A 17,647-nucleotide genomic window follows, 5' to 3' on the forward strand; every position below is an offset into this window, starting at 1 on the left:
TCAGAAATCTGCCTGCCTCTGCCTCCCAAGTGCTGGGATTAAAGGCGTGCGCCACCACCACCTGGCTTTGAGGCTATTTTTTCAATGATATCTTATTATTTGAGGGTCCCATATATGCAAATAATGTGTTTTGATGAAATATACCCCATTTTGCTCCTTTCCAGTGTGTATATGAGTGTGTGTGTGTGTGTGTGTGTGTGTGTGTGTGTGTGTGTGTGTAAGCCCATGGAGATTAATAGAGTCCAAGTCATTGACATGGGAAAAAAGAAAAGAGGTGGTAGAGTGCTCAGCTTTCAATGTGTCGTCTGTATCACATGCCTTCAACCCAGTATTTGCCTGACACAATAGAACTATAATACACACACACACATACACACACAAACTGTGACTGCATTCCCAAGACCTTCACAGGATCAGGCCAGCGAAAATCTCAGCACAGATGGATCAGGGACTCACAAAACAGAAATTAGAATTCTTTCTACAACACTTAATATTTGATTTACATAGACTTAGGAGGTTAGAAGAGGGAGTGAACTCTATCTAGAGAGCAAATAGGGACGGATATCGTTTGTTTTAGGATCAAAACATAAACTATATGTAAGATTTTTTTTCAAGTGGAGAAAAACTTCATATGATATAATTTGTGAGAATAGAACTTTTTAAACCCATTATATTTCAAAATTATTCAGTAATATGTTTTAACTACCAAACTATAGTACATGCACTAAATTAGTAGTCAGTGTTGTAGTAGTAGGAGAACTATAGGGAGATAATAAAATTGAATAGGTCATTTAAAATTCTCAAAAGAGGTTTTTTCTGTGTATTATTACACAGAAAAATACTCCATGAGTGTCAACTATTATTATATCACTATTACTGTATTTAAAATTTTGATTTGGCTAGTTGTTTTTATTTAAAAGTTTTTGAAAATTTCATGTGAATACTCTATATTCCCTCCTCTCTCTTCCCATCCAACTGTGTCCCCTCACCCTTCAAATTCATGGCTTATTTTTTATTTTTCTTTATACACACACATGAATGTGAATGTAAATGTTTGTATGCACGCATGTATGTATGTATGTATGTATGTATGTATGTATGTATAAATACAACTTGTAGAGTTCACTTCCTGTTGCTCATATGTAAATGAGTCTAGGACTTGAGATTAGATAACCTCTCAGAGGGTGTATCTCTGGAGAAGCCTGAGTCTTCCTGTCTTAGTAGCCATTAATTACCTATAGTTCTTCATCGAGGGGTGGAACCTTGTGAGACTTCCTCCATGTACGTTGATAGTTGATATGCCGATTGGCATTGTCATTGTGAAGCTTTTGATTAGGTGACCATGTTGTTACTTCCTGAGTGCAGTTACACTGCCATATATAGAAAATACTGCCAGCAAATATGCTGGTCCCCTGACTCTTTAATTCGCTCTTCCATGATGTTTCCCGAGCCTTAGGTGTAGAGAGTTTGCTAGAAATGTGTCTGGGACTGGGCACTCTACCATCCGTAGTTCTCTTTGTTTTGACCAGTGTAGCTTTCTGTAATGGTCACTGTTTGCTGTGAAGAGAAGCTTCTCTGATGAAGGGTGAGAGCTCTACTTATATGTCTTTAGGATGCAGTTAGGAACTATGTTGATTTAGAAAAGTGGAGTAAGTTGGTTCCATGACTTTACTAGATCACAGGGAGTTGGTGAGGTTTTCATTACCAGTTATGAATTCCTTCTTATGAGTAGGCCTTCAGACCAATTAGATCATCACCTTCATATATAAGAGCCACTGTTGAACCCCTATAGACATCTTGATTTTGTTCAGAGGTTATTCCATAATCATGTTTTTAGTGTCTACTTTTGTCACAGTGGGGATTGAGATTGACCTAAAGCCTTGGGCATGCTAGGCAAGAGCTCCTCCACTGAGGTACATCCTCATCTGAATATTATTTTCAAAGGAGGTTACTTAGGGGCTCAAGAGATGGCTCCTTAGGTAAATTGTTTGGCAGGTAAGAATGGGGATCTGCAGGGCCTACATAAGGCTATAAATGTATTATATGTCTGTGATCTCAGAGTTTCTACATCAAGGCGGGAGCTGGAGCTAGGAGGATCCTTGGAAACTGGTGGGATAACTTGCCTGGGAAATGTAGCAGCAAATAAGAATCACTGTCTCAATCATGGTGGAAGGTGAAGACCGACATCTGAAATCAATGTGTCCTTTGATCTTTACATATGCAGCATGGGTATACACACACACACACACACACACACACACACACACACTCACACTCACACACACACACACAAATGTACACAGGTGTACATGTATACATAAACAATTTCTCACACACAAAGACAAGTGGTTTTTCAAAACAGTTTGTTTGCTCAATAGAATAAATTGCATGGTGAAGTTACCATTAATTATATATATGTAATTACATATATATATGGTGTTTAAAGCAACACTGCGCATTTACTTTGAAAAACATAGAAGCCCTGGGGGAAATTAAACTGCCTTCATAAATTTGGAGATTTTACATGAAACATAAGTTAGATGCACCATGAATATATCTAAAGATTGGTCTGTTAGAGAAAAGTTGGATCACTCTGTTAGATTAAACAGGGATATGGTGAAGATTATTCCTGTCTTTAAAGGTGGTCACATGCCTCTTTTTGCTATCGCTGCCCCTGACTGTACAATTTTATTCCAGGAGGTGACTGCTATGCTCCACAGAGGATCATATTTCTTGGAGTGGATGAAAGTGAAGCATTAGCTGAAGACAAAGAAACCACCTCAAAATGCTCAAATGCCAAAGGTAATTGACTCACATCTGTACTTCAGGTAGAGAAAGTAACCATACACCTTTAGCAGTTATGAAAACCAAATATAATCAAAAGATAATACATTAGAAAGTACTAAATAGGACAGCAGAGCTCCAAGGCTCTAGTCTGGCTGTGTTCTTCATTGTTTTATGTTTTATAGCCTGCTTCCTAGTCTGAAAAGTCCCTTCTGTTGAAGGACTCTTCCAGCTATAAAGTCACTGGCCTTTTCAAATAGCAATAAGAAAACCGTTCAAGTTTTCTTTTACCAAATTAAAGAAGAGTGACTCCATTTCCTTAGAATCCCTGCAAATGGATTCATGCCTATGAATGACATACATGTTATACAATAATTCCTAACCACAGCCTGTGAATATTCCAGGGTAGTGGTTCTCAACCTTCCCAGTGCTGCAACCCTTTAATACAGATCCTAATGTTGTGCTGACCCGCAACCACAAAATTGAAAACTGTAATTTTCATACTGTTATGAATCATAATGGAGACATATGATATGGAGGATATGTGAGATGTGACTCCTATGAAAGGGGTTATGACCCACAGGTTGCCCTGTGCTCTATAGCTGATTAAATATCTGCTCTAGAGCTCTGAGCTACTTTTCCTGTCTGCAGCTGAAAGTGCTCCGGTGGCCAGACGCATAGGAAAAGACATTTGTGTCAAGTGATTTATAAGTGGAAAATTTATATGAAAATCTGTCTCATATTTGGAGTTAATTTTTTTTACATCTAATCCATTAATGAAATTCATGTAAAAAAAAAGCAGATAATTTTAAATTTACTTTTAAGGCCACTAGCTAGCTATTTTTGAGTGCCTAATCAAATTATAATTAACAAAGTTCTAAGTTCAGTTTTTCAACTGTGCTAGCCCCAGTAGCAGGTAGTAAACAGACACGTGACTACTGACTATTATGTGAAACAGCACAGATTTAGAACATTCTCATAACTAGGGAAAGTTTATTAGATAGCCCCTCTGCTACGCACAGTGAAAATGAGTGTGGGTCCACTGAAAGTGTCTTGAGAACTTAACTTAAATGGACTCATTCCTCAAAAATATGTGATTTACTTAAAAAAAATCTCAAGAAGATGTCAAAATGTCACAAAATTCTCACTTTTGCATTGGAATGATAGCTGGTTTTAGAATTTTTTCAAAAAGGTTTTATCAGTTCTTGAGGGATAGTTTGGCAATTAGAAAATTTCATCCACATCCTCCAGAAAATGCCATATAGTAGGTACACCCATGTGAAGTGCTTCTACTACTGACATTTTATCCTCTTAACTTGCATAGAAGAAAGCAAGAATGGTCTTCATCCGAAGCATCCTCTAACCACTCGCCTAGTACCTACAACGCATGTGTTGAATGCCACTGAGAATATCAGCATGAAGTGCAGAGAGAACCCCTCTTCAAGTAAGACATTCATCCTATCCCTTTATTTGTCTTATTACGGGTGTACTTTTCTTATTTGAAAAGAAACAATGGGGGGAAAACAAGGTTTGAAAAGTCTGCACTAAGTAGTCAACAAATGATATATTTAAGTTTAGAGTACAGATTGTGATATAGGTCATAATCAATTGTATCCGCGAGTTTAGGTGCATGAGTAGAAACTGCCTCTACAGAAGGTCACTAGCACATCATGTTGGGGTTTGTCCATCATGTAGTATACTGGCAGCTTTGTAAGAACTGTACATTTCTTCTTGATTTGGCTTTTCCTTGGCAGTGGTACTTTGAGCTACTTCTTGGTTCCTTCTCTCCTTCCCTGTCTTAATGAGGGTTTATATTGTTGTTGAAGAGACACCATGGCCCAAGCAACTCTTTCTTACAAAGGAATACATTTCATTGAGGCTGGCTTATAATTTCAGAAGTTTAGTTGGTTATCATCATGGCAGGAAGCATGGCAGTGTGCAGGCAGACATGGTGCTGTAGAAGGAGCCGAGAATTCTACAGTTTGATTCACAGGCCTCAGGAGGAGACTGGATCCCCACTCTGGATGGAGCTTGAGTACAAGAGACCTCAAGTCCTGCCCTTCCAGTGGCATCCTTCCTCCAATAAGGCCACACCTACTCCAAAAAAACCACACCTCTTAATAGTGCCACTCCCTATGGGACAAGCATTCACATATATGAGTTTATGGGGGCCATAATACCACCGGTTTCCTGTTTCATTTGCTGAACTTCTTTGAAATTCTTGGTCTTCAGGCACTGAAGGAGAACGATAATTACTTGCTATAACTTTAGATGTTAAAGTCTTATGTGTGGAAGTCTGGGAGTGGACATAGGCATGATGTATGGTGAAGAGGCAAAGATTCTGAGAACTTAAAGCTTACACTAAAGTTGAAGGTTAAGCCAAAGATGGATCCATTAGCCTATTAATAGAGGCTTACTGTAATCTCTACACGAACACTTATTTTCCTTGTGGTCATTTATAAATAACAGAATGCCTCTATAACATTGGTTTCAAGGTCTCTGAAAAATATTCCTTTGAAAATCTTGAAAAAAAACTGAGAATGCATGTGACATGAGTGTATCAGCATAAAATGTGGGATAAGTATGATTGGAATCTTAGTTTTTAAAATTCAGCCTCGTTCAACCAACTATCTGTATATCCAACCTCAAAATGCTGTTCAAAAAGTAAGGCAAAATTCAATAAAAGTGCTTTATGCATTAACCTAATGCATAAAGAAATGGTAGTACAAAATACAAAAGGATTTATTTTGAAGATAACAATTGCGACCTTAAAATAGCATTATGCTGTGATTTGTAATTATGATCAGAGTGCACTTTTCTGTTCTTTTAAGGAGTCTACACAGTCCTTTGGGTAACAATAAGACATATTTTTAAAAGGAAAGCAACTTATCAAAAGGTTTTTTCTCATTAATGTGTTTCTAAGGGGGACTTTTTTTTGATACTTAAAAACTAGTCATTCTTTGTTCTAAAAGCTTGTTTTAGAGTGACGCGCTTTTGGTTGATGTGAGAATGCACAGATATGTAATTATCACCTCAGTAATTTTTCAGATAAAAGTTTCTCTTAAAAACTGTAAAAATTTGTATCTTCTCCAAGTGAATGATGTCCAGCCAGTGAGGAAGCCTCATTTTAAAGGTGTGAAGAAAAGAAAATGGGTTTATGATGAACCAAAGAACTTTCCTGGCTCTGGAATGCGGAGAGGTAGAATATCCAAGTGTTTGATATTTCTAATTATAATTGTTCCCTTTGATATAACTTAAAGTCTACTTTAAAGTTTACCCAATTATTCTCTGAATTGACGAGTGTGGCTCATCTTCTGTCTCGATACCCCATTCTTCTCGTCCAGGGTATTTCTATGAATGTGAATCCGGCTCGTATTGTCCCTCATCTCTGTTTCTTTATTTTACAGCAATGCACATCCCAAATCCCAAACATAAAATGAGTTACCACCACCATAATAAAAACCGGAATGCCGAGAATGCCTCCTATACGCATGCTCAAAGAGATGCAGTAAGAAACGTCACACTGAACGCCCCTCCCCGAAGCAGGCCCAAGAGCGGGTCCTACAACAAAGCTGATGTCAACAAAGAACCCAAACTCAACCTTTGTCCAGGTGAGGCTCTTTATTGAGGCGGTTTGCTCTTGACTGCACTTTGACTTAGGATTTCCCCCACGGGAAGCTGATCTTCACTCTTCCCTCTTGTTGTTTTTCCTGGGTCAGCATCATTGTAACATCTTCAATAGGAGCTAGCGGATTGCCTCCGTGAGCAGTCGTGCACATGATTTAAAGGCTATGGAAGAATACTCAGGCTGGGTGCTGATGGGTTGACGCCATACCTCCTCCCTAAAGCTTTGCCTCCACGCACTGCACTCTGTTCACCCTGGACAGTTTTATATCGCTAGGGAGGATTATTTTTACGTGGTTGACATTTTCTTGTTCCAACTAAGTGCACTGTCCAATTATTACTGTCAGACTACTACCCTGGCTGTTCTTGAAGACATCGTGATTACTTTCTGAAAGGGTTAGTGTGAGGGTTAACTGCAATATTTCTGACAACCTCTCATCTCTCCCACACGACCTTCTAAATCATTTCATCATGTAATAGGCAAAGGCATGGCTTATGTCAGGAAGTACAAGGCCACAGGGGAGAATCACTTTTTCTTCCTGCTTTAGATGAGTTTTGCTCTTTTTGAAGTTGGGTTTCAGTTCTCCCGACTTAACAAAATGCCACCCAGTTCTCTATAATCCACACATGTGGCTTTTTATTCACAGTGGAATTTGGGAGTTCCAACTGTCAAGAACTTTTGGAAACAGTAGGTAAAGCTCTATGTCAGTCTTTAATAACTTAACATTTAATTTTAATTTTTTGTTTTAGAAAACAGTGATGTATGGATGTATATGAGCATATTTGCACTCAGAGGAAACTTTTAATTAGTATTATGATATTTATTATTTTCTCTGTAATACTATGACAGCTATGAAAGCTGCAGTGCATGCTAGCACAATCTATGGCCAAAGTCTATATTTGTGGGAACTGAATGTGCCAGCAATTGAACTGGTCACTGCTATGCCTCATTCATGCAAATATCAATACACAAAAATGACATATACCAAAAAGAAAAATTTTGGTATTGTTGAGTCATGTTCTGAGACCTATAGTTTTGTAGTAATAATCTGAAAACACAAATAAAACAATGTTGAGGAGTCAAGAAAAAAAAAACATGACTTTAAAGATGAATTAGCTATATATATGTGAGTGTGTGTGTGGGGGGGTGGGATATGAGGTGTGTGTGTGTGTGCATGTGTTTGTATGCATGCACGTGTGTGTGTGTGTGTGTGTGTGTGTGTGTGTGTGTGTGTGTGTACCTGCTCTGGCTTCCTGAGGCCCCCAAGCTCAATATTTCTGTGGTCACTGTATTCACAGAGACCACTTCATAAAAGGAAATGTAACTTGTTTTTGTTTTAAAAGAAAGTTTAAAAATATTTATATAGTAGTTTATTTCTTGGCTGGAATGTTAATTTTCTTTTCTTTTTATGAAATAATATAATTATGCCATTTCTCCCTTCCTGCAAGTGCCCCCCTCCATTCTGTGTTCTCTTTTAAGTTCATGGCCTCTCCAGATATTAGTAAGACAGTGTGTAGGGTCACAGAAGAAAGACTTTGAGATACTGTATTTAGGTACTGTTCTACTAGAGTAGCCTCATGGGGTAGAACCTTACTGAAGGAAATGAACTGCAAATTAAGAGATTTACAACCATGCTTGCTGATCATGTAAGTGGACTTAATGAAGTCACTTGTTTTCAAATGGTAGAGGAAACACATGAAGGATAGATAATTCTTATTGCTGAGATGTTTATAACTTTGAGATGATCTTGGAATATAATTGTTTAATCCAGCAATATTTGCTAGCTGTCTCCTTTCTTTTTATTTTCTCAGAAAAACATATGTCAACATCATATAATGGTTCAGCCTGGCGAAGAAGAATTCCTTTTTCAAAAACTTATTCAAAAACTGAAAAGGTATATCCAGGTAAATGCACACTAGTGACTTTAATGTGCCATGGAGTTCTGAAAACAAATGACAAGTTCTAAACTCCAGAAACAGATCTTAGAACATTCAAAACTGAAAAGAATTTCAAGATCACTTAAATACATATGAGGCCTGCGAATTAGTAGTCCCTAGTACAGGGGCAAGATAATGTTATTTTGCTTCATAGTGTTTAGCTTTACCTATTTATATATTACCAATATAAATAAGACACTGTCTTGCTGAAGTTATCAGAGGCACATGTAGGCTAGTATGAACTAGCAGTGCATAATTTGATCACCAAAAATAGAGTATCTGTATTCTCCTCAGTGTTATACATTTTGCTCATTCAGAGAACAGGAATGCTGGAAATCTCAGGTTAGCCATTGGTAGGAGGAGTTCTGACCACAGGTGGGTCTTTTGCTAAACAGGTTGATGTCTTAGTTTGCTTAGAAAATAGTTACCGTGAATACAAATTCCTTGTCAGACAGCTAACTCTTTCTGAAGAGATAACTGAGGTAGAGAACTTATATCTAAATGGATATCCTAGAAATTTTAAAATATTCTGAATCCATAAGCCCTTATACCAGGGTCTTCTAGAAGGTTCACATAGACTAGATATTTCCTTTTCTTCAAGATAAACAGCTTATATGACACTTTTTACAGCCTCATTTGACTTCAGCTGTGAGTCAATACCCAGAATCTCTATGCATTTATGTACTAGAGATAGCTCTATACTTCCTGTGATCTAACAAACCAAAATATGCCGCAAGAGAATGTTAATATAGTATTATATACCTGATCACATTTTCTCTTAACTTTGGATGGATTGTGATGTGTGATTAAAATTAATTATAAAGGGAAGAGAGAAAGGAGAGAGACAAAAAAAATGAGGATATAATGAAAATCCTTGAGGGAAATAAACATTTCTAAGTTACACCTTTTCTTGCTGTGACTTTCATCAGAGAGGGATGCATTTGGAATACTAAGCACATGGTCTTGACTACTGCCAGAGTGGCTACATTTGAATCCCAGTAGCCTTTTTCCTCTCCCAAAACCAGTTAAACAGTAGTAATAGAAGTAGTAGGGAGCCAGGCAGTGGTGGCGCACGCCTTTAATTCCAGCACTTGGGAGTCGGAGGCAGGCAGATTTCTGAGTTCGAGGCCAGCCTGGTCTACAAAGTGAGTTCCAGGACAGCCAGGACTACACAGAGAAACCCTATCTCAAATCCTCCTCCCCCCCCCCCAAAAAAAAAGAAGTATCAGGGGTCGGGAACATATATCATTCAGTGGTGCAGAGTGGCTGGGGAAAGCTTTGGAGAGAATGTCTGTGTCATGTCGTTTCGGGAAAAGGCAGCACTGTTCCCTATAAAAGGTCAAAGACTGGTTCTTAAAGATTCTAAGTGTCAAGGTTACTTAGATGGACATCACACAGTCCTGTGGGGAGTCAGTCTTTGTAAGAGAGAGATCGGGGAGTAAATGTACCATGTAGCATTCTGGCTACAGGGGAAGGATGAACTTCAGAAAGATGTGCTTGTTGTTTAACTCTACTGGGGTGAGGGTGGTACTTAGCTGTAATCTCAACAGATGGCCTCTGACAGAGACATATGTAGAAAACAGACCAGCACCCAGGGACCAAACCCGTGTTCACAAAATTATGGTCTGAGCACGAGCTTCCGTGTTAATTGTAAAATGCAAATTGCAAACTTCCCTGCAAGTTTATTAGAAAGGTCGAGTTCCTATATTAGACCTGCCATGGCTGAATCTCATCTTAACAACATGGCCAAGTGTTAAGGGTGCATGTTACAGTTTTAAAACCCCAGTATTCACTTAATTTAACTGAACTTGTAAAACTGACCTTCTATACAAAGGTCTATTACATCAGCAAGAATGAAGACTTAAATTTAAGATATATATACATATATATATATACACATGTAGATACAATATTATTTTTTATATATGTATTATATTACATGTGTATGTTATACATATATATTATATATACAATGATATATATATTTATATTATACAATACTTTATAAAAGGAATACCCAGTGTTTTATAAAGCACACATTTGTTTTCTTACATGCTTTTGGGGAACTGGCAACTCAACTCCCAAATTCATCCTTTCCGGTTTTTGCTGTCATCCTCAGACTGAAGAGAGAAAGATTAGCTTGTGGTTTTTTGGTTTTTTTTTTTCTCCACATACTCTTACTAGGGCACAGAACAGCCATCGTGACATTTCCCAGTGGGCAGATGGATTGCTGGAGGGAAGAGAGAAAGCACAGGCTGCCACTTGCCTGTCCTCTGAGGCACCGGCAGCCAAGACCACAGGAGTGTGAAAGGACCAGAGGAGTCTTTTGGGACAATGTTCCAAGAGTGTAGAGGGAGAGGAGAGGAGAAGAGAAGGAAGGGTTGTTTGTCTATAAGAATCAAGGGCACAAGCTGCAGGTGGCCAGGCAGATTTTCATTGCCAGTCTTCTCTTGTGGCATCCTGATAGGCATATACCAGAGTGAATGAATATGGAGATGCCTGTCTTCCTATTAGCGAATGTTCATTCCATCCTCTCTAGGCGTCCTCCCAATTCAATATTAGTTTGGTCTTTCACCAACTCACCATTCAAAATGCAACAACCCAAAACATTGAAAAGAAACCTAATAAATCTGAATGGTAGTTTTAAAATTGAATGACTAAAGCAACATCTTGGTTTTGCTTTTTCTGCCTTTAGATTTCATGATAGTTAACAAATTCATATATATATGTATATATGTGTATATATACATATATATTTATACATATATACGTATATATGAATTCATGATGACATCCCAGACAAAAAGGTAAAGAAAGTGAAATATTTTGTGTCTTTTGTTATTAGAGCCAAGAAGAAATGGGAGTAAGTAAGCCTGGAGGTTGAGAGAAGAGGAAAATGAGAAAAGAGAAAAGCGCCAGCAATCATCTGATTTACAATCAAAAATGAAAATTCAAAGAATGAGATATTCAAGTACTCCATAGTATATAGTGGGTAGCCAACGGTGATAAAATGCAAATTCTGAAAATAAGACGCAGGAAGAACATTGTGCTCTTTCAAAACTGATAAAATGCAAATTGCAAACAGCTGCCTGTTTATTTATGTATGCCTGGGATTCATTCAATACATTACCACAAAACCTTTAATAAAATTTCAAAGTTTGACAATTAAGATCCTGCTTTAATCGTGAGCAAGTTAGAGCGCACCGACTGAGAAGTGAAGTTGTGCTTTCATCTCTGCTGTTTGTGATAGTATTCACTGAAAACAACGCCCACTTTTTTCCCTCCTAGACTTTTGGCAGGACTCTCAGCGGTAGCTTATAAAGCATACACAATTTCAACAAAGTCCCAGGGCTGCCATTGAAGAGGAGTACCTTGGCAGAATTTTAATTTGAATGTCCTTTGTTGCATCAGAGACAGAGACAAAGTTGGCTTATCACACAGGGAAGTTGTGGAACAGTATCTTTTAATTGGCAACTGAAAAATTTGACTGCTGAGATGGGCTACATTCAAAACTGAAAAGCAATCACTTTCCTGTCCAAATATGTGTGTGTGTGTGTGTGTGTGTGTGTGTGTGTGTGTGTGTGTGTATGATAATGGAGCAAAGGAGGTTCTTTTAAAAAAAGACAGTGACCTGATATAGCTCCCAGAAGTCTTACTGAAGTTTTAAGCCTTCAGTAATTCCAGAAGTACAGACAAAAGTGAGGGACCAGGCAAGTGGGGGGGCACACATCTTTAATCTCATACTTGGAGACAGAGGCAGGCAGATCTCTGAATTCAGGGTCAGCCTGGTCTACAAAGTATGCTCCACAGTGAGACCCTGCCTCAAAATCAAAAGCAATTTTTGAAATTTGACTCAAAATTACTCATTTTCAGTGTGACTGAAAGGAGAACTCAAATGCTTAGCTCTCAATCTTAAGGAACTACAAAAACATATGTAACAGGTGAAAATTGATAGACTTCTCTTTAATCAGCAAAGATTTAAGGCATGAGGGGGGCAAACCTAACAAATACTTGGAAAAACAATAAGGAAGATGAATTACCATCATAGATGCTATCACGGATATATCTGTAGGGCATCGTGTGACAAAATAATTTAGACACAGAAACTATAGATGCCATGTTTCTCTCTCAGGTAGGAGGTAAGTAAAAAATGTGGATGTCAGTTCAGGATAGCAGCTATTAGAAGTTGGCAGTGGGCTGGGGCTGGGGTGGTAGGGTGGGTAAAGAAACTTTGGATTAAAGAAACCCAAAAATCAAGGTACAGCTCTAGTATTCTACAGTGTAGAATGACAATTGTAGTTCACAATTATAAGTTACAAAGGCATAGAAGTGAGGTGCTTAAAGATTTCAATGTAAGGAAATGATTGGAGCTGGTGACATAACTCGCGAGGTAATGGAACCTTGCCTCAAGGCCTGGTGATCTAAATTCTTACCCAGGGCACCAAATGTTTGAGAGAGAGAGAGAACTGACTCTAAAACATTGTTCCTGATTTGACCAATGCACACTGCAGATGTCGAAATATCACAATCTAGTCCATTAATACGTGCAGTTGTAAATTACATGTCTATCAAAACTAAGATGCCAATTATCTCTAGATTTACCTGTTTAATACCATATCAGCCAGAGTCCTCTGGTTTTTCTCCGGAAACCTCAAATTTATTTTAAAGTATGAAATTCCAGAGTGACCAAAATAGACAGAAACGATAAAGAAGTGTAAAATATAGGTTTACTCTGAAGGGCAAGAGTGATATTCAAATTGTCTGAAGTTAAGTTTTGATTTGTTACTGGTTATCATAGACAGAGACAACCTTAAAGAATAATATAGAAGTCAAATATAATATATTTGAGACAACCTTAAAGAATAATATAGAAGTCATCTAACAGGAGCTTACATGCCCAGGTGATGTGATATGCCACAGAGGAAGTGCTGTTGATTGATGCAGAAAGGAGTGCCTGTAAATTGAATATGACAGGATTTCTTATCTATTTGTGGTGAAGAAAGAAAATGGATACCTAAACTTGAACAAAAAATGGGTTTCCAGATTAATCAAGTGAAAATTTATAAATGTTCTATGTTGAATGGGTGCCCGAGTCAGAGAAAATTTATAAATGGACCCCAAAAAAGATTTTGATGAACTTAAGTTTACAGTTGTGCTGGCCAATGTTTGAGTAAAAGAAAAATAAACCAACATGCTTCACTTTCTTTTGCTTTAGATAAAATGTAATATATTATTACTACTCTTAGTGAAAAACAAGCATAGAATACAAAAACACTACAATGACCATGATCTACTTTTAAATTCACACATATCCTGGTAAAATAAATTCACCAAAGAAATGATAGTGCATTTGAAAGTGTTCGATATTGGCCTCTAAAACATCTTCTGAAGATGATGTTTTCACTGGCTCTCCTCTCTTTAATTTTATGTTTCTGGACATACATAATTTATCTCATACTACAACTCTTAACATTTTTTTCTTTATTAAATTCCCTTATGCTCACTTAGGGGGTCCAACTAATTTGTTTTCAATTCTGCTCTTCATAAGTATTGATGCTATCTTTTTTTAATTTATTTTATTTACAACCCTGGTATTGCCCACCTTCCAGTTCCCCTCTCCCACAATTCTTCATCCCATTCCTCCACTGCCCTGTCCCCCACCCCTTGCTCTTTCACTTCAAGACCTCCCCTCTCCCTGGGGCCTCAAGTCTCTCAGGGACTTGGCACATGTTCTCCCACTGAGGTCATCTTTAAGGAAAGCTTACTACACACAACCTTTCCTTTGGAAATATATATATATATATATATTATATATAAATATATATTAAATATATATTATAATATATATAATATACAAAATATATATTATATATATTATAAATATATATATTAAATATATTATATATTCATAGGGCTAAAGATTGTCCTAGATAAACTGTGACTAGAGTCTGGAGTTACAATAAGATCTAATCAAGTCAATCAACACTCACAGTCTCAGCATTTCAAGGAGCTCCTGATGTGTGCCAAGTATCCCCTTTGTTAAATATATATATAATTATATATATTATATATTATATATGTTATATATATATATATTTCCAAATATATATATATATATATATATATATATATATATATATATATATATATTTGCCACCGGCTATGATTTGACCTGGAGATGTAAGTTGTAGGCTCACAATTTCTTTGGATTTGTAATTATTTTGTCACAAGTTGGTGTCTTTATTACTGGGAAAAGTAAAAGAAACGACATGTAGTTTGCTCCTGGCACAAAGGCAAAAGGAGAAATTTATGCCATTTGTGAGATGATTAAAACAGACCATCCTAGGAAGATAGAGAGAACTCTGTGTTCCAGTTCCATCTGCTTTGAACTGCTTTCTCTCCACAGTGTGTGTGTGTATGCAGACGACTGAGCTCTTTTTAGAAATGATGCTTTATGTTCTTCACCCCAGGGAAGCATGGTCTTCCTGCAAGTTAAGGGAGCTTAGTGGGCTGACTGGGAAACTGCCAATAAAGTCATTAAACTCTTGCAGCTTGCAGCCAGGAGCCTCAAGAATTACTTGGGGCTCTTGAGTTTTTCATGTGCTAGCCATTTGACCTTCGAGGAAATGCTCCATCTCTCTAGACAATAATTTTCTAATTTGCAATATAATTTTCTGATAGGAATGGGCTGGATCTTAGAAACATGTGAAACATCAAGAGTTGTGCCTTGTGGGTTTTGATAAATGATAATTATTAATGAAATATATCTGATAGATTATTCCCACTTATATCCTGGAGCTATAGCTAGAGCCATTCCACAAGAGATCAAACTGAACCAAAAATCTGTAAAATTTAAAAATGGTAAATTTGTTTAAATACTCTAGCTATAAGTAAAATAGTTCATGGGATACAAGTAACTTTACATACAGGGAGAACATGTAGTCTAGCTTTTTAAATGTTAATTTTGGCCACTGAAAATGCAAGTCTCCTTTATCTGTAATGTTTTTCCAGTAAGCTAATGTACTTGCATATTTTAATTTTAAGTATAATATACCTATAATTTTCACATGTAAATTTTATGTTAGACTCTACTCCTTTTGATTTGACCCAGGTTCTTTCTTAATGGGTTTGCCAGCTATTTATTTCTTCTGAGATGGCTATGCTGCCCTCTACTCAACACCAGATGAAATGAGTCTCATCGACACCAGACTCATCCATCCTCTCTATGTGAGGCAATACAATATTGAATAAATAATAGATCCACCCAACCTCCTCTTAACAAAGGGGATACTTGGCACACATCAGGAGCTCCTTGAAAAGCTGAAACTGTGAGTGTTGATCGACTTGATTAGATCTTCTTGTAACTCCAGACTCTAGTCACAGTTTATCTAGGACAATCTTTAGCCCTATGAATACCATTTGCTTTCTCACCCCTGTGTCAGACCTGACATCTGGAGACTAACAAACTTCTTGGAATATGTTAACAGAAGCCAGTTTAATCCACCAAAAGGGTAAGATTCACCAGAGAGCATCTGAGTTGTCTGAGATGTCTCTGCTCTGCTATAACTAACTAAGGTTTCCTCTAATGTATTTGAAAAATGCCTTGATTCATGACTTTCTTTGTTCTATTACTATAAAAATAATTCATAAAACTACTTAGAATTAAGAATTAATTAGAATACAGAATGTGGGAAAACCTAAATCTGTGTTCTCAGGGTCAAAGTCATTTCTATATCATTACAGAATAAACTTATTTCCCTTAAATAAAGAAGTTGTGCAGACTTTGGTATCCTAGTGTGACCATGCTTTTTCAGACTGAGTTTTCATATTTAACCCACATGATATTAAACAGCAATTAAATGTAAGAACTGAGGACTTATGCTGGAGCATGGGTTAGAAGTAACCTTGAGATTTTAGGCAGCAGGTGGTTAATTCTCACACACACTTTCTTGTTGTCCATGAGAGTCTCTGGCCACTGCAAATGTGTGTTTTGCTTTCCTGCATATTTATTCAGAAAAAAATCTATTTCTAGTACTTTAGTAAAAAATATTACTAAAACATAATAAGAGGAAGATAATTCAATTGGGTATACTACTATAAGTTAAACCATAAAACACATGCTGCAGAATTCCAAATGCATTTTCATTTTTCATTTTAAAATTCTGATTTAATAATTTATACTTTGTAGCTATACAGCCCTAGAGAATTCTAGCCCTGGGCACTGTAACTCCGCATATAGTCAAGTAAATGGTTTTCATGTGATTTTCCATGGGGAAATAATTTCAAATTTGCTTCCTTTTGACACCCAGAAAAACTCTTTTTTCCCTCTGTTGCATAGTTGGCTAATATATTTAAAGGATATAAAATGGCCTAACTCCGTAGTGAGTAATTCTTAATAGGAACAAAATGTCTTTTTTTTTTTTTTCAAAAGTGTCTTTTAAATTAAGCCAAAAATATTTATTGGCTGATGGCCAGGGTTAATTTTACTCATTTGGAATAAGCTAATTCAATTTGAATAAGGGTACATTTTGAAATCACTTTCAAACTAACACAACACTATATAATTGTAAACTTAGTTTTGGAAAATATATTAATGTGCTATATTAATGTACCATGCCAATGTGTAATATGCTAATATGATATGTTAGTGTTAATTTCATTTCAGAACAGCTTAAGATTCAGATTTTGTTCTTTCCCATACTGCACTAGTTTCCTGGTAAACACTCAACTTATTTGTAGTAAAACCAGCCCTTGAGTGCAGTGTTGCTGGTTCCTGTGGTGGATGAGCTCCCCTGGGTGACTGATTTAAAGCGACTAAAGTGAAGTCATTGATCCCCCAAATCAGGAAGAAATGCACATCACTAACTCAGCAGCCTATTTCTGCTATTTTTCTGGGTTTTAATTATATAATTTTAAAAGATCAAATTAATTCATTTGGAGTGACTGTTGTGAACCAATTTTCATTCAGTTTTTTTATTCATGTTATGTCTTTCTCAATATTTTGTCACACTAATATATTTATAAAGGGAAAAGAGTTTGCAGTTTTTAATTCTTATTGATTGTTGTTGAATCAAATGGAAAATCAAAGACTGTGAGTACAGTTCAGAGGTTTGTACATGTGGCTAGCATGTGTGATGTTATACATTCAAGCCCTAAGACAGAAAAATATTAAATAGAATGAAAATTCAACTACAATAAATAAATTACACCTCATTAGAAAAATTTAAAATAATAGTTGTTCCTGCCAAGAATTATATTAATTATATCATATAATTATAAAATTTAAAAACCTTTATATTTT

At 36.7% G+C, this 17,647-nt stretch overlaps 1 protein-coding gene across 4 annotated transcripts in view; it reads left to right on the forward strand.

Moving 5' to 3' along the window:
* CUNH12orf50 (chromosome unknown C12orf50 homolog) overlaps window positions 1-11,511 on the forward strand; it is a 30,048-nt gene extending 18,537 nt beyond the window's left edge. For 3 of the 4 annotated variants that reach the window (XM_031350133.1, XM_031350132.1, XM_031350130.1), the window contains exons 8-13: window positions 2,698-2,802; window positions 4,109-4,228; window positions 5,879-5,983; window positions 6,192-6,395; window positions 8,221-8,313; window positions 11,192-11,511. In XM_031350133.1, coding sequence (XP_031205993.1) covers window positions 2,698-2,802; window positions 4,109-4,228; window positions 5,879-5,983; window positions 6,192-6,395; window positions 8,221-8,313; window positions 11,192-11,217 — 653 coding nt within the window. In that variant the 3' untranslated portion in view covers window positions 11,218-11,511. The remainder of the gene's footprint in view (window positions 1-2,697; window positions 2,803-4,108; window positions 4,229-5,878; window positions 5,984-6,191; window positions 6,396-8,220; window positions 8,314-11,191) is intronic. The other variant, XM_031350131.1, reaches the window with a different exon arrangement.
* Window positions 11,512-17,647: the final 6,136 nt, after the last annotated feature.

Source organism: Mastomys coucha, unplaced genomic scaffold, assembly GCF_008632895.1.
Source record: "Mastomys coucha isolate ucsf_1 unplaced genomic scaffold, UCSF_Mcou_1 pScaffold4, whole genome shotgun sequence".
In the NCBI taxonomy this organism is placed as follows: Eukaryota; Metazoa; Chordata; class Mammalia; order Rodentia; family Muridae; genus Mastomys; species Mastomys coucha.